General features: G+C 66.1%; 1 protein-coding gene across 1 annotated transcript in view; it reads left to right on the plus strand.

The window, feature by feature from the left end:
- CBFA2T3 (CBFA2/RUNX1 partner transcriptional co-repressor 3) overlaps positions 1-23,363 on the plus strand; it is a 31,924-nt gene that overhangs the window by 3,242 nt on the left and 5,319 nt on the right. Inside the window, 8 exon segments of the mRNA XM_041125635.1 lie at positions 17,196-17,342; positions 18,861-18,938; positions 19,972-20,213; positions 20,610-20,699; positions 22,343-22,524; positions 22,655-22,791; positions 22,794-22,916; positions 23,047-23,132. Of these exon segments, the coding sequence (XP_040981569.1) occupies positions 17,196-17,342; positions 18,861-18,938; positions 19,972-20,213; positions 20,610-20,699; positions 22,343-22,524; positions 22,655-22,791; positions 22,794-22,916; positions 23,047-23,132 (1,085 nt within the window).

Consider the following 23,363-nt stretch of genomic DNA (forward strand, 5'->3'; position numbering starts at 1 on the left):
ACGAAATGCCAAGGGAAGAACACCGGGGGCTACAGCCCGGCTCCTGCAGCTCCTCTGGGCTGGATTTTGGCACTGAGATTCAAGCCACCACGTCCATGCACGCAGCCAGGGCGATGGGACCATTCGCGGTCACACTGACCCTTCCCAGCCCGGCAGCTCCCTTCGCCAAGCACGGCATCCCCGCTGGGATGCTCTAAGCAAACGGGTCCCCAGCAAAATGGGGACGCCACCAGCGGCGCGGAGCTTTGCATCGCTGCGGCTGCTCGTGAGAACCCGGCCCCACGCTGTCCCCAAGTTCTGCTCGGCGCTGTGCCAGGGAGGCACAGCCTCATCTAGGGAGGACCGCAGAGTGGCACCCAGGGATGCTCCGCTCCCCAAGAGGGAGCAGATAGAGATCAAGAAACCCAGACGGACAGACAGACTCGCTTGGGGTGACACAGGAAACCTGTGGCACGCCAGGGGCTGAGCACCGGCACGGCTCGCTGCCTTCGCCTCCAGACAAGCTTCCCGCGCGAGCCAGGCTGTGGCGGGACCCCCGGCACGGCGCGGCAGAGGGACTGCGGGTGCCCACGGGTGCCCACGGGTGCTGGCCGCAGCGGGGCAGGTCTGCGCGGCTCCTGGCTGCGTGGCGTGCCGGCGAGGGGATGACTCACCAGCACGGTGAGGGGGAAGGTGTGATAAACCAACACCGTGGGCTTTTTTAAAAAGGCTTGCGAAGGGTGGGGGGGACGCAGCCTGAATAGCAATCAGCTCTTACAGGCGCACTGGGAAGAGACAGGGCTGAGCAAGAGCCCGGGTTGAGAGAGCTCAGGGAGAGCTGGGGAGAAGGGGGACGACACGGTGCTGGCGGGATGCAGTGTGAGGGGCTGAGCGAGAGCTACAGGGGGAGAAGCCGTGGGTCAGGATGATGGTTGGGCGCCCACAGGGTGTGAAAAGGGACCCCAACACCGTGGTGGCTGCAAAGGCACGAGTCGGGCACAGGGTTGGGGCCGCGCCGGCGGCAGCGTGAGCCGGCGGCACCCACCGCGTTGCCCCCAGCCCGCGTGCGCGGCCCCGATAGCGGGCGGGGGGTCATGTGCGCGGGCAGATATGGGGCCCGGATGGCGCGTGGTGGTGACCATTTCCCGCGAGGGTTGGTGCCGGTTGCTCTCATCTGACCTCAGTGAGCATGTTATCTGCCGGAGCGCGCCGTGCCAGGCCCCGGTGCCTCGGGGAGCCCCTTTGCCTGGGGCAGGTCCTTAGCGGCTCCCTGAGCCTCCCCGCTTGCAGTCTCTCCCCGCGCACACCCAGCAGGGATGGAGGACATGGGACATGGATCCCGTGAGCGGGAATGATGGGTGACAGTACCGACATCCTCCCGTGGGACCAAGACACCCGTGGGGGCTGCGCTGGTGGGAGTGGGGAGGACAGGCAGCGGCGGGCGCAGGATAGGATGTTCGGCGGCAGGAGATGCCGGCTCTTGAAAACAAAGGGAGCGTGAATTGCCATAACATGTGCAGTTAATCCCCGCGCCGGGCTGTTGCACGCTGCGCCATCAATCACGCGCCGGCGTGACCGACACCGAGTCATTACAGGAGTTTCCACCCTCTCTGCTGGGTGGGAACCCGGCGGGGCCCCATCCTGCCCCGGCTCCAGATTTGCTGGGGGACGGATTGCCAGGCCCTGGGCTGGGACGGATCCAGGCAGGCTATCGGGCCCTGGCAGGCGCTTATCTCCCGGCCCGGCCGTTGCTTTCCCACCGCAGCGAAGCGGGGCTGTCGGCTCTGACGAAGTGGGGCTGGTCCCATCATCTGCCCCACTGCGCCGCATGTGTCCTGTGTCTCCAGGGAGCTGAGGGATGGGGGATATTTCCCCACCACAGGGATGCCAGATCCCCCCTCTCCATCCCCATCCATGGGACCCACGCGTGACAGCGGATGCGTGGCCGTGGGGCCACGTGGCAGCACCAGCCAGCAGCCACCAGCCCGGGCTGGGCAGGGAGTGGGCTTAGTGGGGGGGGGGGACCACGAAAGGGTTAACCGGGGGAAGTTTGCTCACTCTCGGCAATGATTTAAACCAGACAGAAAGGTTCTGTCATCCATCACGCTAACAGCCAGATCATTGTGTTTTAAAGTGTCTGTAATTGCAGCAATACGGGGACTGGGAGAAAGATAAAGGCTGGGAAGATGCAAATGGGGAGGGGAAGCACCAGTCCCCCCCACCACCACCCAGCAGGGAGAAACCCGGGGAGCCCTGGGGCCAGCCCTGCCCGGGCTGGTGGCTGAGCGGGGACAGGGATGGGGACGGGGATGGGGACAGCCAGAGGTGGCCCAGGCGTCCTCCTGCCTGCCCCAGCTCGGCTATGGCACAGGGTGGGTGCTGGGGCATCCCGGCTGCAGGTGGGAGCACCCAGAAAAGAGCACAAGCAAATAAAAGCAGGGACGGGCCCGGGCCCGGAAGGGTCCAGAGCAGGTGCTGGACTCGATCTGCTTTACTCTAAATATTACCTTTACATTACCCCTATCTTGCGGCAGGTCCCTCGTCATCGCCAGCTTAGTTCTAAGTGGCACTTCTCTCCCCATCTCCTCTCTGCCGGGATCCAGGGATCCCCAGGACAGCGTGTGAAGGATGCTGAGATCCTACACAAAGCGTGCAAGGAGGTGGCCACGGCCACGGCCATGGGTGCCTGGGCTTTGTCCCAGCGGCCGAGGCCACGTGCGAGCATGCCAGCAGGGAATTATTAACATTCAGACGAGGCCTGCCGAATAAAGAGAGCTAACACAAATGTTTATTTTCACAGTAGTGAATTATGACTTCAATAGACCAAAATTACAGGCTGCGCACGCGGAATAGAAACGAAGCAGACCCTGCCACCCAAACGCTGCCGGGGAGGGCGCGGCGTGGCTCCCTCCTGCCCACGCTGTCCCGTGCAGGCGGCAGTGCCGCTGCCTGCCCATCCCGCCGGTGGACGGGCAGCTCTTGCCTGCGCGGTGGCCCCGGCAGGGCGGCTGTGCCTGGCTCCGTCCGCCTTCGCTGCAACGACCCCGTGGGCTCACAGCCACCCGGCTCAGCCGCAGCTCGACCCCCTTGGCTGATGCCAGGTATTTGATGGCATCCTTCATCTGCACCCGAAATTAAGCAGGAGCCGGAGAGCAGGAGAGGTTGCGGCTTTTCCCGGCAGGTCCCCGCGTGGTGCCCACAGGCAGGGTGTCGGCAGGTCCATGGGGTTTGCGATGTATTCAATGGCTTGCGCTGCGTTGGGGTGGATGTGTGGGACAGCCCATCCGGCCAAAAGCATGGTCACCCCCGTGGTCAGGTCCGGGCTCTCCCAGTGTGCGGCCAGAGCCCAAAGGAGCCCTGTGCTTGCTCCCCAGAAAACCAGGGTTCTGCCTTGGGAGCGCTCTCGGACCGCCTCGGTGGTGGCTGATGTTCTGTGATGCCTCGACGTGTGCGCCGGTGGGGACTGTGCCGTGCACCACGTGTCCAAATGCACATGCACAGCTGGCATTTGCATGTGCCAGCCGGTGGTGCCTATGCAAAGCCGGGGGGGCGGCGGGACGGGCATGCAGCTGTGCGCGGGGGCGGATTTTCCTCCTCTGCTCATGGGCCCTTGCCGGTGGGGCTGTGCCAGTGGGGCCGTGACACTCACCCGCAAGAGGCTCCTCGAGAAAGGCCCCTTGGGGAATGAGGGCAGCGCAGAGAGGGGCAGGAACGGGGACAACCCCAGTGCTTCAGGCTGGGAAATGCAGGCAGGGCGGGCAGGCAGGCAGGCAGGGCAGGCAGGGTGCTCAGTAGCAGGGTGTGTGATGCTGCACAGCGTGCGCACGCCGTGCCAACCGGTGTAGGTACAAAAACTTCTGGGGTGAGCACAGACCTGCTCATCCCACCAAAGCAGGGAAACGCTCTGAGCCACCCCGCTGTCGGGCCGAGCCACCGTGGGAATGGCAGGGAAGGATGCATCAGCTCTTGGGGGGAACAAGGGAGGGCAAAACCAGAGCTGGAGGTCGGGATGGAGGGGGCTGGGTCGGGGTGCTGCAGCATCATCCCACTACAACCCTGTCGGTGGGGTGACATGGGGGGCAGCTTGGCTGTACAGCGACCATGCAGTGGTCATTTAGTGGCTGTGCAGTGGTCACGCAGTGGCCATGCAATGGTCACTTACTGGCCATGCAAAGGTCACGCAGTGGCCATGTGGCAGGTATGTCGTGGCCGTGCAATGGCCATGCGGTGCCAATGCAGTTATCACGCAGTGGCGATGCGTCGGTCATGCCAGGGCCATGCACTGGCCGTACATGGTTCTGCAGCGGTGGTGCCACCCAACACTCCGGCAGCGGTTACTCACCGCCTGGCAGAGCTGCCGTGGTTCCCAGCGCCTGAGCCCTGGGAAGCGGGTGAGGATGAGCAACACAACAACCGTACGGGCGGCAAAGGCTCCGCACAGCAACTCGCAGAAAGAAGGCAGCTGCCAAGCAGAGTAATTACGCAAAGAGGCAGGGCTTCGGCTTGCAGGGAAATTAGCAGGGCTTGCATTACCCGGCGCACAAGCAAGCAACAACATCGTAGTAGGACTTGGGGGTGTGTGGAATTTTTGATGTTCCCCCCCAGCAGGCACAGGGCATGCGGGAAGGGCACGCTGGGGACCCGGCGTGGGCAGGCAGCGCCGCAAACGTGTGCACCGCTGCCGTGCACCGCTGTAAAGGAAGGGTCCCGCTGGCATTCCTGTGGTGCCGGTGCCACGCAGCCACCTTAGGGAGCCCTGCCGAGGCCAAGCCGGGTGAGGGGCACCCCGAGGCCGGGCTGGGACCAGCATGTGGACCATGGGGTGCAGATGGAGATATGGAGGCTGTGCCCACAGGGCTTGCTGTGCACTGATGTTGCGGCTGCGTGTGTGACTGCTCCTATTGCAACACTGGCCCTCGGGCTTCCGGAGGGGGAAGCAGAGCAACCACAACTCCAGCCCCCCCAGCCCCCTAGCCCCTTGCACACACCCCCACCCTGCAAGCCCCAGCCCCTTGGCTGTTCCCAGGACCCCAGACAGGCCCTGGCCCCATCCCCTCGCAGTCCCCCCACCCCACGCAAACAACTCCCGGCCCCTTGCAGCCCCCTAAACGACATGCAGCCCCCCCCCCCAGCTTTACAACCCTCAGTCTTCATCACCCCCAACCCCTTGCGAACCCTCAACCTTTTGCAAAACCCCAGCCCCCTGCAGCCCCCCCCCCTCCCCAAACCCCGTCCAACCCCTGCACGGGCCGCCTCCAGTCCCCATGCGGTCGGTCCCCAATCCCTATGAGCATCCCGTATGCCCGTGCAGCCCCCCCGGTGCCGTGCAGCCCCCGTATCCCCGCGCAGCCCCCCGTATCCCCGTGCATCCCCCCGGTGCCGTGCAGCCCCCGTATTCCCGTGCATCCCCCCGGTGCCGTGCAGCCCCCGTATCCCCGCGCAGCCCCCCGGTGCCGCGCAGCCCCCCGTGTCCCCATGCATCCCCCCGGTGCCGCGCAGCCCCCGTATCCCCGTACATCCCATTCCCCCCACTCCCCGCCCCAGCCGCGCACCCCGGGGGCCCCGCTCCGGTGGCGGCGGCGGCGGCGGCGGCGGGGCGCCCCCTGCCGGGCCCGGTGGAGACGCCGTCTAAGGCAGGGGCGCGGGCGGGCGGCGCTCACTCCGGGGCGGGCGGGCGGCAGCGGCGGCGGCGGCGGCGGCGGCGGCGGCGTCGGGCGCTGCGGGCGGCCCGGCCCGGCACGGAGCGCGGCCGCGGGCGCCCCATGGCCGCGACGCGGTGCCGGAGGATGCGCCGCCGGTCAGCGCGTAGGAGGTGAACCGGCCCCGCGGATTTACCGTTTTTTTTGTGGTTTTTTTTTTTTTAACCCGTTCCCGCCTTCTCTCGCTTCTCCGGTGCCCCCCCTTCGGGGGGGGGGGGAAGCGCCCCGACCCCCGGGCTGGCGGCCCTCGGTGGTCCCGGGCGCGGCGAGCGGCGGCGGGCAGGTGCCGGGGGCGACCGCCGCCGCGGGGCCGCGCTCCGCCCGCGCCGGCCTTAACGGGGCCGGGGCCGCCGCCGCCGGGGGCCGCTGCCGGCTCTGCCCGCTCCTACCGGCCCCTGCCTTGGGACTTACCTCACGCCTCCGCCACACCTCAGGACGGTAAGTGCCGTCCGCGCCCGGGAACGGGGACGGGGAGGCTCCCGGTGCTCGGGGATGCTCCCGGGGAAGAGGGGCTGGGGATGCTCCCGGTGCCCGGGGGATGCTCCCGGTGCGCAGGGGAGTCGGAGGCTCCCGGTGCCCGGGGGATGCTCCCGGTGCGCAGGAGTCCGGGACGCTGCCGGTGCTCGGAGGAGGCTCCCGGTGCGCAGGAGACGGGCAGGCTCCCGGTGCCCGGGGGATGCTCCCGGTGTCGGGGAAGCTGCCGGTGCGCAGGGGAGGGGGATGCTCCCTGTTCCCTGAGCCAGCGCGGTCCCCGCCGCCGCCGTCTCTCCGGCTCCGTGCCCGGCCGCCCCCGGGACGCGCCGCGGTGGCGGAACGGAGCAGGGCGAACCGGGGCGAGCGGTCCCCGGAGCCGCCGTCCGTGCAGCGGGCAGCGCTCGGAGCGGTTCCTCCAGCGGGGAGGCCGGGCAGGAGCCGTCTGTCGCGACCGTGGGCCCCGCTCACGCCGGGGCGGCGGGATGCCGACCCCTCTCCCCCGCCACGGCGGCGGGGCCGGGGCTTTGCCCGCGCTCCCCTCTCCGTACCCGGCGGCTGCTTTCCGAGAGCCGGGGTGGCGTGGGGCGACCCGGCATCCCCGGGAACCCACCCGAGTTTGTGCCCTCTACCTCCCACCCTCCCCGGAGTAATCCCTCCCCGGTCGTGGCTCCCGACTTTCTGCCCGGTGGGAGAAGTGGTTTTCATCCCCCGCATCCCTCCTCCTCGGAACGCCAACCGGCTCCGCATCCCGCTCCGGTCACCACGGAGCCGCGTTTCGTGGTGAGGAGGAGCTGATCCACTCGGGGAGAGTTTGTGGGAGGAATCCCAGAGCTGGTTTGGGAAGTTTACAGCTACAGCAGCATAATTCTGTGTTTACGCACGAGGACACGGGTCCGTGTTGGGGACACGGGTCTGTGTTGCGGACACGTGCCGTGTCCTCGTGGGTGCCATGGGACAGTTTTGCTGGATGCAGATTTGGGAAGGAAGGCTGGCTTGGGGAGCCTCCAGCTCTTTGCCTCAGCGCTGCCCAGCTTCTGATCCTCGCAGCCATTAATCACCGTCCGGCTCCTTCTCTGGCGGCGGCAGCGGCCTGGTTTTGCTAAGGGGATGCTCTCGGCGTAGCGATGGAGCAGGGCTGGCACCGCGCTCCTCCGTGGCTCCTCCGTGGCTCCTCTGTGACGCTGGGCCGGGGCACGGCCAGCTCTCCCCATCACTCCCCCACACAGCCCTCGCCGCTGGATGGTGCCTTCGGATACTGCAGAGCGTTTCTCTGGTTAAACACACCTTTTGTTGGATTTTTTTTTTTTTTTCCCTATTAGCCAAGAAAAACTTTGCAACTTTCCTTCGCTTTTGGAGAGGAACTGCTGCCGCTGCTGGGTTTCATTTTGTTTTTTTAATTTGAGGTCACGTGCACGTTGACAGTGTCTTTGAATCTAAGCGATGGTCCCGTCTCTCGCTTAGAAAGAGCTTTTGAGCTCTTCCCTCTGTTGTTTTCTGTCTGTTCAGGAACAAAGAGATTTTTCTGCCTTTAATTAAAAGGAATATTAATTTTCCGCTCCTTTGTCGAGTGACTTGAAGACACTCTGCAAACATCCGTCTGCTCGGCGCTGCGGTGGGGTGAGCTCTGCTATGGTACGGGGCACGGAGATATGGGGGAACCGTCCCAAAATCCCACTGCAAACGCAGAGCAGCAGCCGGGGAGGATGCTGACAGCCCCGGCGCCTGCGGTCCTCGGGTGAGGAGCCCCGTGGGGCCGAGCTGCCTGGGTCTCCAGAGGTGGATAAGGCAGGTCCCCGCGCAGTGCGTTTCCACGCAGGGAGAAGTTTTGAGCGTTGCTTTTGCTGTGGTCGGGGAGGCATGCGGAGATGAATTTGGCTGTGCAAAGGGGTTTTTCCCTGCCTGCTGCCTCCCGGCAGGCCTGGCTGGTATCTGCGTTGGCAGGTAAGGTTTTACCCGGGGACGGCCAGATGTCGGGCATGTTTTGTTTGAAAAACGTGTGACTGCAGATGTTGGCTTGTAGGGAGGAAAAGCTGAGATGCGTAGCGGGGAGAGGCTGTTCTCCCGTGGCGCTGGGTGCTGGCACAGGGTGGGTGCTGGGTTCGGGCAGGTTAGCAGCGAGGCCTCGTGTGGGTGCAGGATTTGCCTCTTACATCGGGAACTTCCAGGATGCAGGATGGAAAAATACTCTGGTGCTCGGCCCCGCTTCATGTTGGGAGGGTTGAGCAGCCCCCCACCCTCTGCCCGTGGCCGCGGCCGCGGCACGCTCGGCACCACCGGGCTCGGGGGCAGCCCCGTGGGCACGGCTGGGGTGGGCTGCCTGCAGCCAGCGTGCCGGGAAGGGGGCTCTGGCAGGTCCCATGGGAACCTGGGGCTGGCGGGTCTCTGCTGACATCCCCTGCGTCGCTTCCCTGGATTTCTGCTTCTGACCCACCGTTGTTTGCAGGCGTGGAAAACCCCGCGCAGGATCTGGGCTGCACGGTGTCTGGCTTTGCCATGAAAATGGGGTCTCGGCTCCGCTCACTGCCAGCAGCCGGCTTAAATCCCCGGCATGGTTTAGAGGCAGTTCGGCTCTCTGCCCGCGGGTACCCGGGGAAGGGGTGTGGGGTGCCACGGGGTGCCGTGGGACCCCGGGGGAGGAGAGGCACTCTGTAAATATCTATTATTACGTCTCTTAATGGGGGGGGGGGGGTTAGTTGATTGCCGGTGAGCTGGCCAGGGAGCACAGGGCTGCTGGTGAGGCATGCGGGAGCGCTGGCAGTGGGGCAGGCAGCAGGGCCCCCGGGGGGGGGACACCAGCCCCCATCACTGGCACCGACGCTGCTTCTGCCCCCGGCCAGACCGGCACAGTGTGCACAAGGTTTTGGGCAGATCAGGGCCTGATCCTGCAAATGGGGCTGCCTGGGCCCTGGGAGGGAGCTGGGGGGCAGCCCATGGGTTGCAGCGCTGAGCTCGATGCAAAGCTGGGCTTAAAAGCTGCTGCTGGGGTTGAGGGGATGTGGGTCGGATGCTGCAGCCCTGGCTTATGCTTTCCAAGCTGGACCACGGGTGGGAGCTGGATTAAGCTGCCCCAACAGGCTGGGGCCAGGGGGGAGTCCCCAAGCTGGGGCCAGTCCTTGCGATCTTCGTGATGGCCGGCATCGGGCAAGACCAGGCCGGTGACACAGAGGAGAACCCCCCTGCCCAGGCACCGCTGGCGTTAGTGCCATTGCCCGGTTCGGGGTTTATTTTTAGATTTCCTGCAGCTTGTTTTCTGCCGTCCCTCCCAGCGCGCTCAGGCTCCCCAGGGGCAACCCCACCTTGACAAGCCCGCAGCTTTCCTTTGGAAGATGCTGACCAATGTTTCCAGAAAACATCCAAGGGATTTCCTGTTTATTTTGCAAAATTCTCATTAATATTTTTTCCTGTGTTGTTTGATTCAATCTCGCATGGGCAAAATCGCCTTGAAATGGAGCCCGTGGTGAAAAAATAGACAAAGAGTCAGTAACGCAGCAGCCCAGAGGCTGTGGGGATGCACGGCTGGATTCGGCACCCCCTCGGAGCTGTTACCATCCTGGCGTCTGCAGGGCAGGATCCGGCCCCGGGTCCCTGGGGACCCAGCGGTGTCTCGGCGTTCCCACGCTGCAGGGACCTTGCAGGGAGCTCCCCGCCGGCACTGGCATGTGGAGGGGGATGTTTTCCCTTCCCCAGCCGCTCTCTGCCTCCAGAATGTCCCGAGTCCCCTGGCTGCTTGTGCCACTTGTCCCCGTTCCAGCCGTCAAGGCCACCTTTGGGCAGGAGCGTCCCTGTGCACATGCGTGGCTGGGTGGCTGCAAAAATTGCAGATTAGGGGCATCGTAGCCTGAACCTCTCCCTGCCCTTGAAGAGCATCTGGCTCTGTCGCTAGGGCATCGGGCTGGTTTTGGGGTTCCCCTTTGGCAGCATGTTGGTGGAGCAATTGCCCTTCTAGTGCGGCCGCCGCGGTGATGGACCCGCAGCCCTTGCACCGAGGAGGTGGTTTGCAGCCAAGAAGACGTGGGTGTTTCCCGGGCGGAGGGCAGCTCCGGCCGATGCTGCCAGTGCCCGCGTGCCTTCAGGTGTGCTGGGCTGGCCACAGCACTCTGTTTACTCCTGGTGTTTAGCCAGTATATTTAATTTCCAGAAGAGTAAGGCAGCTGAGGAGCAGTGAGGGCATGTGGGTGCCCACCTCCCCCCGCCGCCCCGGGAGCTGCTGGCAGGACGGGTCAGACGGCGGCAGGAGGGTGCAACGCTACGGGCAGCGTCTGTGGCAGATGCTGTGCCCCGGCTGGGGGACTCGATGGGTATCGCTGGCCATCCTGCCGCTCCTCCGGAGCCAGTGGATCAGGGGGACCCCCCAGCCTGACCTTCTGCGTGGGGGAATCCTGGTTCCCGGCCCCTCTCCGTGCCGGCCGGCCACGTCGCCGCCAGCCGCTGTTGACTCACAGGCTCCGACGTCGAGTCCCAGGGCTGAGCCCGAGATGCTTTTACAGGCAAGGCTGAAATGCACAAAATGTTCAACTTGTAAAATATGTAGCGTGAGAAAATAGCCTTTTCTGCTCTCCTCCTCGCTGCCGCCGCTCCCCTGCCCCATCTGCTCGCTTGGAAAGCTTCCCACAGCCGGGGGGGGGGGGACGGACAAGGGGCTGACGGCGCCTGGGGTCCCTCGGCAATCGCCACCGGCCCGGCTCGAGGAGGGCATCCACCCCGTGCCGCTGTGCCCACGCAGAGGTGTTGCCATTTGGCAGCAGGAGGGCTCCCGGGGGCGGCACGGGCGCCTCGAGGATGCGCTCGGTCCATGAGGATGCTGCCCACGTGAAGCCTCCTCCATCCTCCCGCCCTTCCCGCATGCTTCGGCATCCCGAGGTTTCTCTCCCCCGGGATACATTTTGAGAGCAAATGTGGGGCTGGCACCGGGAAAGCCAGCCGGGCTGTGCCGTGGCCACCGTCGGCACGGGGGATGACGCAGGCGGCGTTGGCACGTCCCGCGGGACCCAGGGTTTCTGAAACGGGGTGGCACGGCACCTCTCCGGAGGGTGCCGGGAAATACCCCCGTGAGGCACCCCGGCAGCGCCCATCGGGGCCGGGAGGGAGCCGCCACGCCGGAGCTGGCCACGAGCCATGGTTTTCACCAGCCACCTTAATCCATCATTATCTGGGCACATTTCGGATCCTTGCCAAGAGCAAGGTGGGAAGGGGGGGTTGTAAGCATGCTTTCCCTATTCCCCTGCCATCCTTTTTGCTGCCTGTGTGTAATTAACAGAGTAATTAAAAACAGGATGAGTTAATTGGTATTCATTTATGTGGCAGATGTTTTTAATTGAGATACGAAACAATTTACCTGTTTACATAAACAATAGCAAATGAAGGCTTGTAAAACAGAGAGGGTGCTTTTTTTTGGGGGCCTTTTTTTTGTTGTTGTTTTGAGGAAAATCAAACCCACCTCCTTCCTGCCTGGCCACGCCGGCTCGGGGGGAGCGGGAGCCGGCTGGCACTGCCTGTGCGGCACCGAGGCAGTGGGTTTGGGTCCCTGGGCGGCTGGTTGTGGCTTGAGAAATGGAGGTTTGTTGGTCTTGGGGTGCCTGGGGGAGCCTGGCCCCAGGTACTGGTGTCCCACGCAGAGCCGTGCTGGCACTGCCACACTGGGGGAGGTGGAAGGGGAGCAGGCGGCAGGGTCCCCGCCAGCACCGCTGCCCTGGAGCCGAGTGGGGAGCGTTGCCTGTGGCGCATCCCCCGGGCAGCACCGGACCTCCCCGGGATGCTGGCACCGCTGGTGCAGGCAGCGCGGTCGCAGGCTGCTCATGCGATGGGGCTATGGGGAAAGCAAAGCAAATCGGGATGCGTCTGCGCGTGGTGAAATCTGCTTTACGCCTGGCATCGGGTGGGTAGGGAGCGTCCCAGCGGCGTGGCACCCGTCCCAGGACACTCATGGGCGAGGCGACGACGGCAGGGACAAAGGCTGGCTCGCCGACCGGTGCAAAGGGCTACCGCGGTGGTGCGAGGATGGCGTGTCCCGCTCCGCCGAGCAGCCGAACTAAACCGCAGGGGCGATGCCCAAACTCGTGGGTTGGTTGGCACGGCACTGTCACCCATCCGGGGCCAGGCTGCCGCCATCCCCCCGGCTGGAGCAGCAGGGCAGAGCAAGGCTTGCACCGCTCAGGGCATGAGCATCCTTGTGAGGATCCCTGCCTGCAGGCAGGAGTGCAGGCAGGGCCCAGGTACCCGGCAGGGCTGGGCACCGCTGCCGGCACTCCCCTGGCACTGCCGGGCACATCTGCGTCCCGTCGTCCTCGCGGCAGCCATTACTTGCACCGAGAGCTCCCCACGCCTGCAAGCACCTCCCCGGGCCTGGAGTCGGCCGAATCCAGGTTCATTTACGTGTTGTGCAGAGGGTTTGATTAATTGAATTTCCTTTTTTAAAAGGCTTCATTTGTGCTGACGAGTGCTGGGGTTTGGATCGCTCTCCGCTAGCCCGGCTCCCCAAAACGTGCACACAGGACACATTGGCAATGGGATAACTGCCGGGGGTGGGCAGCATCCCCGCCACATCCCGCAGGCGCCGTCCTGGTCCCGCTCTCTCCCCCTCCGCGTGCAGTTGGGGGTGAGCCACCTCCGAGCTGCCTGCTGTCACCTACCCCCATCGTCACCCCGTCCCCGGGGAGGGGAGCAGGATGGGTGCAGGGGAGGAGGGAGACGACGGTGCCCTGCAGCTCCCACCACCTCTGCCGGGCTCGCGCACGTGGCCGGCGCTGCTGCCTGGCCGCCGGCGCTGCACGCTTCCCTGACGTGCTCCAGCTGGGACGGCTCGGTCCCTCGCCATCTTATCGGGGAGTTGTTCTTGGCCCCCGTGGCAGCGGCAGCTGAGGAGCAGGAATGCTTGCCTTTGTTTCGGAGGCAGCCTGGCTTCAGGAGACGTCGCCTCCAGCATCTGGATTTCATTTGTGGCCATTTGGAGAGCATGAAGGATGCTGGTCTTTTAATTCCCTTTTAACCCCTTCCTCGCCACGAAGCTTCGCCTCGCCCGGGAGGGCTGCAGGAAGCCGGAGCTTTCCGACGGCCGCAGTCAGGGCAGCTCCCTGCCCTCTCCGTCCCCATCCCCGGGGAGGTGGAGAGGCGAGCAGCCAGCCTGGGTGCTCCGCAGTCGTCAGGCTCACCCCGGGGCTGGCGCACCCCTATTCCCATCCCCAGCTGCTCCATTGCCCTGCCCAAGGCTGCAGAGAGCAGGGGCCGCTCGCTGCGCGGGGAGGACGGGTACCCCGGGCTGGGGCAGAGCCTGCAGCGGCGGGACGGGATCCTCACGGCCACGGGAAACAGCAGACGCTGGGCTGGGCCGGCTGCTGGGCACCGTCCCTCACGCGCCAGGCTGCAGGGTGCCATGCATAGGTGCCCGCTGGCACGCGCGGCTGCAGGATGCCGTGTGTTGGTGCCCACCGGCGTGCTCGGCCGCGCGTCGGTGCTCGCTGGTGTGCACGGCTGTGTGACGCTGTGCCTTGGTGCCTGCCGGTGCGCACAGCTGCACAGCGCCATGTGTTGGTGCCCGCCAGCACGCGGGGTCGCACCGTGCCATGTGTTGGTGCCTAATGGCGCGCACAGCCGCACGGTGCCATGCGTTGGTGCTTTCCAGCATCCAGCGCTGCCCGCTGAGGAGCACGCAGCCGAGCAGACCCCCGGCCCCAGCTCCGGTGGGAGGCGGGAGACCAGCTAACAGGCTCTCCTGCAGCTTCCACCCGGGAAAAGCGATGCACGAGCTGGAGCGAGGGATTCGGGGGTTGCTGGCGCCCAGCGGGGTCACAAAACCCGACCCCTGCGGTGCTGCCGGCGCGGCACAGGGCCAGGCACCACGAGCACGCTGGGGCCAAGCCGGGCTTTATCAGCCGGTAGCGGCCACGCTGGTGTGTCACCCCAGCGGGGACCGTGCCCGGGCCAGTGTGCCGGGGGTTAAACCCTCCGGTGTGACAAATGGGGGGCTCGGGGTCGTGCGGGGGTGTGCGGGGTCCGGCATTTGCTGGCCCCGGGAGGCAGGGTGGGGGACGCCCGCTCCCGCCAGCCAAGGAGAAAATACTAATCCTTTTATTTTTATATTATTACTTATTCATCTGGGCTGTACAGGCCTAATGGAAACCAGATGGAGGAAAACAGACACAGCCCCGAGCGGCTGGGACAAATTACCCCAAAGAAAGAAAGAAAAAAAAAAAAAAAAACCCAGAGAAAGAAAAAAAAAAATTCCAGCGGACTTTGAGTCGTGTTGGGGAATTATTGTTTGGAGGCACTGCCAGGAGGCTGCAGCGTGCCCCCCTGAAACCCCCTTTGCCCGCCACGGAGCTTGTCCCACCCTGTAAAGGACCTGGGTTGATGCCATGGCCATGGCCGGATCCTGCGGGCATCCTGGGCTCTGTTTCCCATGGGCTTTTCTGGGCTTGGGCACTGAGAAATCCCATCGGGTGTGGAGCCGTCCCTTATCCCTGTGCCCGCATGGCAGTGTTTGGGTTGCAAACACCTTGGGGAAAATTTATGACTCAGAGAAGAAAAAGGAAAAGACACGAAAAAACACAGCCAGGCCCTGTTTCCCTGGGTGCTTGCTCAGCTTCGTGGAAACTTTCCTCCCAGTGGGAAGCTGTGGAAAAGCCGTGTCGGTGCCAGAAAGAGTGTATCCTTGTTTTCCCCTCGGCGTGGACGTGCGTACGGAGTCAGGACAGCAAGGAGGACGGGGACAGGGATAGGGATGCAGGCAGGCATGGGGATACAGGCAGGGACAGGGATGGGGATGCAGGGAGGCACAGGGATACAGGCAGGGACTGTGCTGGGGATGCAGGCAGGGATGCTGCCAGGGAGACAGACGGGAACAGGGATGCACATAGGGACGGTGCCAGGGATGCAGGCAGGGATGGGGATGCAGACAGGGACAGGGATGCAGGCTGGGGCGAACATCTCGCAGCCTGCATCCTCCTCCCTCCCCGCAAGCAACGGCAGAGCCAAACGCGCCGGCGCAGCCCCGCCGTGCTGGGAGCCGCGCAAGCAGCTGGTGCAGGTGCACTTACCTGGGCAAGCTGCCACGCTGTCCCCAAGCTGCCGCGGCTTGTCCCCACGCCCAGCGGCTGTTGCGTGGAGGGCTGGGGCCGAGCACGTGGGCGGCTGCAGCGTTGCCGACGTGAAGAACGCGTCGCGATGCGTCGCTGCGCCGCGCTCGGTGTGCAACGCCAGCCGGCGCCCCGCGGTGCAAACCCCGGGCTCGGAGGGGGCAAGAAGGGCGAGGGGATGGCAGCGGTGCCCACGCAGAGCTCTGCGTCACGGGGAGGTGCTGGCCCTGCCTGTTGCGGGCAGGAGCCAGCAAGCAGAGGCGATGCAGGTCGTGCTTTGCCAAGCTGGGCGGAGGGTGACGGTCGGGGGATGCTGAGCCCGGGAGGGATCGTGTGGGCACCCGGCGGATCAAGGCACTGCGGCCGCGCGGATGCAGGCACCCACTCCAGGTCACGCTCTGTGCACGCTCGCGGCTCGTCGTCTGCCGTCGGGGCTGGATCCTGCTCCGCTGGTTGATGGGGGAAGCCTGGAAGTCTGGAGAAGCCTTGCCTAGAGATGGGCATTTCCATGAAAAGGAAAATAAAAGGTGTTTTTCAAAACACACCATCTATTTTGGCAGGTCCTGTCAACAAACTGTTGTTTTATGCGGAGGGATGCTGCTCGGTCTTGGGGGTTTCTCCTGTGGCTGGAGTGGGAGAAGGGAGCAAGGAAAGGGAAACTTGGAGCATGCACATCCAGGCGTCTGCAGGATTACGGTGTGCCGCGGGTGGGGAGGGATGCTCCCACGGTGCCGGAGCGATCTGGGAGGATACTGTGGGACCACGATGGTGACTGCCCAAAATTTTGGCCCTTGGACCAGCTCTCCCATCTCCCGGTCCTCCCCACACGGCATCGACTGCGGCACAAGCCCCGATAGCATCTCGCTGGGGATGAGGCCCCGGTTTTATTTAGCCCGGACAATGCGCTCTTGCAGGGTTCAATTAATCTCACAACAGTTGCAGCGGATTAAGCATGCATATTAGATTAGTGTTTATCAGCCTTGCCTGGCGGGGGGGAGCGTGCCAGGGCGCAGCGGGGACCCCGGCCGGGTGCGGGGCTGGGGGGCAGCCGTGGCGGCCGCTTCCTTCTTTGGCTGGGGCCGGCGGCGGCGCGGGCTCGGGCACACTGACAGATCGCCGCAGCTGCCCGCACTTGCGGTCACCCGTCACCGCCCGGCGCAGCAGCCGCGGGGCCGAAACCTTGCACCGGTGCCGTGCCGCCGCCGCCGCCATCCGGACTGGATGGTGCTGGCACGCTCTCCCCGGGGATGCCGCTGCCGGGTGTTATTTGGGGTTGCAAGCGCAGGGCGGTGGGAGGGAGGCAGCGATGCCTGGGGGGAGCCCGGTGCTCCCCGGTTTGCAGGATCCCGTGCCTCGTGGGGCTCCTCGGGGCTGTGGGAGGACAGCCACTGGTGGGTGTGTGGGTCCTGCCGTCGCCACCGCCACCGAGCGCCGGCTGTAACGAACCCACGATTTACTGCCTGTCCGTAATCCCCGCCTGGGATTACGGCAGCCCTGCGCGTAGCTGCCGGGGATGGCGAGGGGTTAGCGGGCAGCCGGGGATTCCCGAGACGTGGGCAGGTAACCGCTGGCAGGAGGGTGGCGGGATGTGACAGCGATGGCTTTGCGGGGACACACGCGCCGTTTGCGTGCTGGGCCGGGCTGTGCCCCGTGCGTGGGGCAGAGCGGTGCCCTGCCCTGTCCCCACCACCCTGCATCCACGCCGGGCACAGGGCACCGTCCCCACCGTTGTGCAGATGCACGGGAATTCGGTCACCATCCCCGCCGTCCTGCAGGCACACAGGACACCAGGCACCGTCCCCGCTGCCCCAGGGCGAGGGTTGCTGCCATCCTGCACCAGGGAGCAGAGATGCCCAGCCCAGCCAGAGGTCCCCGTGGGTCCCCTCTGCCCCTGACCTGAGCCCCGTTTGGAGGGCAAAACGCGGCGCTGCCCGGCACACCCCGCTCACCGCCCCGTGCCCTCTCCCCGCAGATAACGCGGAGACACAGACCGCCACCATGCCCGACTCGCCGGCCGACGTGAAGACGCAGTCCAGGTCCACGCCGCCCAGCATGCCTCCGCCGCCGCCGGCCGTCACGCAGGGAGCCACGCGCCACCCCTCCTTCACGCCAAACACCAGTGAGTACCGGGATGCCGGCGGGGATGGGGACGGGATGCCGGGATGGGGACGGGATGCCGGGATGGGGGGCTGCCCACCTCCCTTTGCCTCTGGGTCACATGCTGCACCCGGGACCGGCGGCGTCCTCAGACCCCTGCGCGGTGCTGGCCGTGCCGTGGGGTGGCATTACCCGTTCTTGCACCGGAGGAGGGCTTTGGGCTGCACACCCCAAGCCCCGGCTCATGCACGTGCCTGCGGGGAGCACCGCGGCACTGCCCGTCGCCAGCAGTGCCCTGCGACGTGCTTGGGGACGGGGATGTCCCGGTCTCCTGCCACGCGATCACCGAACGGTGGCACAGAGCAGCGCGTGGCCCCGGGTGCTCTCGCCTGCAGAGAGCCGGCCGGAGGATGCTGCGGGCTGGGGGAGTCCCCGCGGGTCCGAGCTGGCCCCGTCAGGGGGGGTCCGGGCATGTGTGGGGTCCTGCCTGCCCATCCGTACGTGGCACCCGGTGGCGGCAGGTTGGTGTCACGGCCAGCCGCGGCGGCAGGGACCTTCTTGCCCTGCCCAGGCCACGGCGTGGTGGCATCAGGGGACTCGGTGGGGACTCGAGGTCCGAGTCCTTAGTGTCCGTAGCATCGTGGAACTGGGCGAGCCCCGACGCGCCGGTTGCGCTGGTGGCACGTGGGCTCGTTACGCACCTGCAGGGCTTGCACCGGGGATCGGTCCCTGTGCCAGTGTCACCACCCCGGCACACGGCCAGACAAGGCACACGGCGGGGCAGGATCCGGGGGGGGGCAGGGGCCGAGGCTGGTCCCCCCCGGCAGGAGCGACGGTGGCCATAGCGAGGGTTGCTCCAGCTCCGCCGAGACGTATCCCGGACACGCGTGCACGCAGGCATTTTGCTCGTAGCTGCTTCTTGCTTAGAAACCCCAGTGGGGAAGAAAACACCCCTAAAACACCCCCCCGAGCAGCAGCCCCCCCAACGGCCGCCGCGCCCCGGCGGTGCTCCCCGCCGCAGCCCTGCCGCCCTCCCGGCCAGATGCTCTCTAATTAGAAATCAGCTTGTGCTCGGCTGCGCTCTGAGGGGTTTTGCTTTTTAATCCGAGCCCTGCGGCAGATGTGGCATCGTGGGTTCGGCTCGGCGCGGGATGCGGGGCCGGGGGTGCAGGTAGCCTCTTTTGCCGTGGCTCGGCCCGCAGCGCGACGGTGTTTCGGTTGTTCTCGGTCTCGGGAAAATGTCGCAAACCACCCCCCTGCGCTGGGGCTTTGCGGGGGTGGTCCCGAAACGCAGGGACCGTGTTAGGCAGCCGAGCATCCCTTGAACCCTCCCGACGGCTGCAGTGGGATGCAGGGACCCGGCTCCATCCCTGGCACGCCTGGGTCCGGGTGGCTTAGCCCACGGCACGCGTGCCCCTGCCGTGCCCGCTGTCGAGGAGCGTTGCCTGCAGGAGGAGCGGGTCGTGCCCAAGCCGGGACCCCCCGGCCGAGAGCTGCCCCCTCTGCTCTCTCATCATAGCGTGTTTTATTTTGCTTGCAGATCGAGACGCTGGCCCTCCGACGTTTCTGCCTCGCGGCCGTTTTCATGGTTGCTTGAAATGGTCGATGGTCTGTCTTTGTAAGTAAAATGAAGCATCCGCTCTCATGAGAGACCCGAGCCGCAGCCGCAGCCCCCCCACCCCGGCAGGCACAGGGTCCCGCGGGGGGCACGGTGCCGCCGCGGGGGGCTTGGGCAGGGTACGCTCCCCCGTGCCAGCCCCTCGCCCTGCTCCGGCGGGTCACGGGGATGCGAACCCCGTCCCCGTCCCGGCCGAGGGACATGTGCGGCGTCTAACTTAGTAACGCACCTGTCGCGGGAATAAAAGCAGTTGTGGCCACCGGGTTATTTTCGGCACCTCTTTAGCGGGCGGCTGATACTGCCCGGCCGTAGAGCGAGCGGGAGCCTGCCAAAGCAGGCAGGGCAGGCAGGGCGGCACAGGCACCGCAAGGTTAGTGCGATCCCAGGAGCCGGGTGCCCGGCGCGCCGCGGGGAAAGGCGCGGTGCATGCCCGGGTGCCGCGGAACGGCGTGCGGTTGGGAGATGGGGTGACGCGTGCCATCACCCGTGCCGGCCGTGGAAAGGTCCCTGCGCTCGCGCGGTCTGCGCGGAGGGCTGGCGCGGGAGCGAGGGGCCCGCCGCGCTGCAGGCTGGCACCCCCAAATGTCCCCTTCCCGGTCCCCTGGCGTGGGGTGCTCTGGGCAGCTCCCATCCTCTCCCGCCTGGGCAGTGGGGCCAGAGGCACCGGCGTGCTGCAAGCCAGGCTGGGCTCCGTGGGAAATGGCTCGTGGCTTCTCCCTGGGGGGTGCTGAGCAGCTCCCAGAGGGGCAGGATGGAGCCCCTTCTCTTGGCTGCCTTGAACATCGAAGAGCAGGATCAGGCCCTCGCTGTGCTGGGGCATGCACTGCATCCCATCTCTCCCTCCAGCCCCCCACAGCATCAGGGACCGGTCCAGGATGCGGCCCCAGGGATGCAGCAGCATCCGGAAGCCTCCCGGAGGGTGCCGGCCCCGCGGTACCCGGCAGGATGCTCCGGTGCCCCCAGCCCAGTCTCGTCCCCGCGGTGCCAGGGCACGGCCGCCCACTCTGACCTCCCGTCCCCTCTCTCCCCGCAGTGATGAACGGGAGCAGCCACTCGCCGACCGCCATCAATGGGGCTCCGTCCACCCCAAACGGGTTCAGCAACGGGCCGGCCACCTCCTCCACCGCCTCCCTCTCCACCCACCAGCTCCCGCCGGCCTGCGGCGCCCGCCAGCTCTCCAAGCTCAAGCGGTTCCTCACCACGCTGCAGCAGTTCGGCAATGACATCTCCCCCGAGATCGGGGAGCGGGTGCGAACCCTCGTCCTGGGGCTCGTGGTACGTCTGCCGGGTGCGGGGGGCTGGCGGGGCGATGCCGTACCTGGGGATCCTGCGTTCTCCCTTACGGAGATGCTGCTAAATGGGGAAAAAAGAGGGTCCTGTTGGTGCTGGATTGACCTAAATCCTGGAAAAATGGGGGCTGTTTTTCCGGCACCTCCTGGGATCTGCACAGCGCGGTGCAGGGTTGGGTCCCGGCTGCTGGCATTGCCAGCAAAGCCTTGAGCATGGTTTTCCCTCGAGCGCGGTTTTCCCTCGAGCGCGGTTTTCCCTTGAGCGTGGCAGAGCTGGCAGAGGAGCAGAAAGGGGGGAGAAACAGCAAAGCATCCTCCTGGGGGGGTGCAGGGCAGGCGGGGGGCCACGGCCAGCGGCGCTGAGCCCGGGCTGTCCCCGCAGAACTCCACGCTCACCATCGAGGAGTTTCACGCCAAGCTCCAGGAGGCCACCAACTTCCCGCTGCGACCCTTCGTCATCCCCTTCCTCAAGGTGGGTGCCGCAGCCCGGGGACCGCGGGGATGTCGGGGTTAGCGTCCGTATCGCCGGCAAAGGGGGATTCGGGGGGTGGCTTTGGGGTCGGGGCTGGCGGCTGCCTGTGGGGCTGCCTGCGTCCCCCCCCGGGCACGTGTGTCCCCCCTGCACACCCAGCTCCTTGCACGTGTGGAGTCACACGAGGCCGGGGCTGTTTGCAATAAAGCGAGGGGTTTGGCCCAGCTGGTAACCATTTGCAATTCATTAAAAATCCCCTTCTTTTTATTTGCCTTTTAATTTCGCGCTGACTCCACACTGTCACCCCGCTCCGGAGGGATTCACTGACCGCTGGCACGCCTGGCAGCACTGGCACTGCCGGCAGATGTTCAAGCCCGGCGTCGCCTGCCCCTCGTTAGCAGAGGAATAACGAAAAAGTGCAAAAAAAGCCCCTTTTCCACCTCTGCATCCCCGGCCCCCTGGAGCGGAGGTCCACACTCACCACAGGAATCTGCCTGCAAAGCTGCCGGAGCGGTTTGCTCCTGGCAGGGGAAGGCAGAACCGAAATATGGCCAAACCGACCCGGTGGCGGGGGGGGGGACAGGACGGCAGAGCCCTCCCGCCCGGGGTTTGGAGGGCAACGCGGGGTCTGGGGGAGCAGGGGCACGGCGCATCCCCGGCTGCGCGGCTCACGGTGTCCCGGCGGGTGCTGGTGGCCCCGCGGCTGGGAGCCGTCCCCGCTGTCCCGCTGCCAAGTTCGCGGCGGCCCCGCCGGCCACCCTGGCACCCTGCTCCCAGCTGTTCCCACCGTGGGCTCCAGATGTTTCTCATTATCCTAACTGCAACCAGCCGGGCTCGGCATGCTTCCCAGACTCGGGGGCTTGCTTGTTTTTGTGGGGTTGTTCCACCCCCCCCCCCCCCAGCCCCGGCTGGGGAAGGGGAGGATCCGGCCCCACTCACCGCAGCGTGCATCTCCGGCTCGGGCGCTAACGTGTCCGACAGATGGGCGTTTGGCTGTGGATCAGCTGCCTAAAGAGAAAACCAGAGCTGGCAGCCGGAGCGCCTGGGCAGAAAGGGGTCTCTGCTCCTTCGTTCTTGCTGCTCTTGCGTGATCCTAGGGGCTGCGGTGCCGGGGTTGGGGGGGGGGACACCCACACGGTGGGTGGGTGGATGGGGAGTTCCCAGGTCCTCGTGCCCCACGGGTGCCAGATGGGCTGGGGGCTCTCCAGCCTGGAGACTTGTGTCCCCAGGGCGAGTACCGCGGGGACAGGGTGGCAGAGGTGGCCGAGCTGGCCAGGGGATGATGCTCTGCAACCCCTGCCGGGATGCAGGAGGGCTCGGTTGAAGCTGTGCCCATGCCAGCACGTGGCCGAACCCTGCGGGGTGCCACGTGTGTGTGTCCCCCCCGCCGCCCCGGCAGCCCAGCTGGCCCGGGCACGCTGCAGCGAGCGGGGTCCCAAGGATGTCCCCATGGGGAAGGCGAGCAGGACCCCAAAGGGAAAGCTGCCGCCTGCCCGGCACCTCCTGCCTGCGGCAGGTTGGGGGCAAAGCCGGGCTGCGCCGGGGGGGGGGCCGCGGCTCTACAGAGGGCTCTGAGCCGGCTGGGTGCCGGGCTGGGGGGGGGATTTGCGGGACCGTGGACTGGACTGTCTCCCCTCTCGCAGGCCAACCTGCCGCTGCTGCAGCGGGAGCTGCTGCACTGCGCCCGCATGGCCAAGCAGACGCCGGCCCAGTACCTGGCCCAGCACGAGCAGCTGCTGCTGGACGCCAACGCGTCTTCTCCCATCGACTCCTCCGAGCTGCTCCTGGAGGTGGGCGAGAGCGGCAAGAGGAGGACGCCAGACAGGTGCGAGCCGGGACGGGCACGTGGGGTAATTTTTTTTTTTGGGGGGGGGGGACACGCATCCCTGCCACCCCCTCCTCGGGGCAGCGGGTGCCGGTGCCTGGCAGGGACCGACCTCCTCTCCTCCACCCAGGACCAAAGAGAACGGTTTGGACCGAGACCCTCTGCACCCCGAGCACCTCAGCAAGCGGCCGTGCACCATGAGCCCGGCGCAGCGCTACAGCCCCAGCAACGGGCTGAACCACCCCCCCAACGGGCTGGGACACCCCCCCCCCCGCCGCCCCCCCCTCTCCCCCAGCACTACCGCCTGGAGGACATGGCCATGGCGCACCATTACCGCGACGCCTACCGTCACCCCGACCCCCGGGAGCTCCGCGAGCGCCAGCGACCCGCCGGTGAGTGGTGGCATCCCCCCGTGTGCCGGGTCTGCGGGGGGGGGGACACTGGGGAACACACACACACAAACTGCCCCAGGGAGAGGGGTGCTGCAGGGGGGATGACCCCCACCCCGCGCTTGCCTTGCAGCGGTGCACGGGACGCGGCAGGAGGAGGTGATCGACCACCGGCTCACCGACCGGGAATGGGCGGAGGAGTGGAAACACCTCAACAACGTAAGTAATGCCCCCCCCCCAGCCATCCCGTGGGGCTGGCGTGAGTGCTTTCCCCTGGCTTTGCCCTCCATCCCCACTGTGTCCCCCTCCAGGGCTTTTCTCCCGAGCATCCTTTGCTCCCCGCAGCCAGAATGGCACACCGGCCCCGGCACAGCCCGGCATAGCCCAAATCACCCCCTTCTAGCACCAGGCACTGCAGCCCCCCCAGCTGCTTGCAGCAAAGTGTCGTCC

This window comes from Aquila chrysaetos, chromosome 9 (assembly GCF_900496995.4).
Source record: "Aquila chrysaetos chrysaetos chromosome 9, bAquChr1.4, whole genome shotgun sequence".
NCBI classification, from domain to species: Eukaryota; Metazoa; Chordata; class Aves; order Accipitriformes; family Accipitridae; genus Aquila; species Aquila chrysaetos.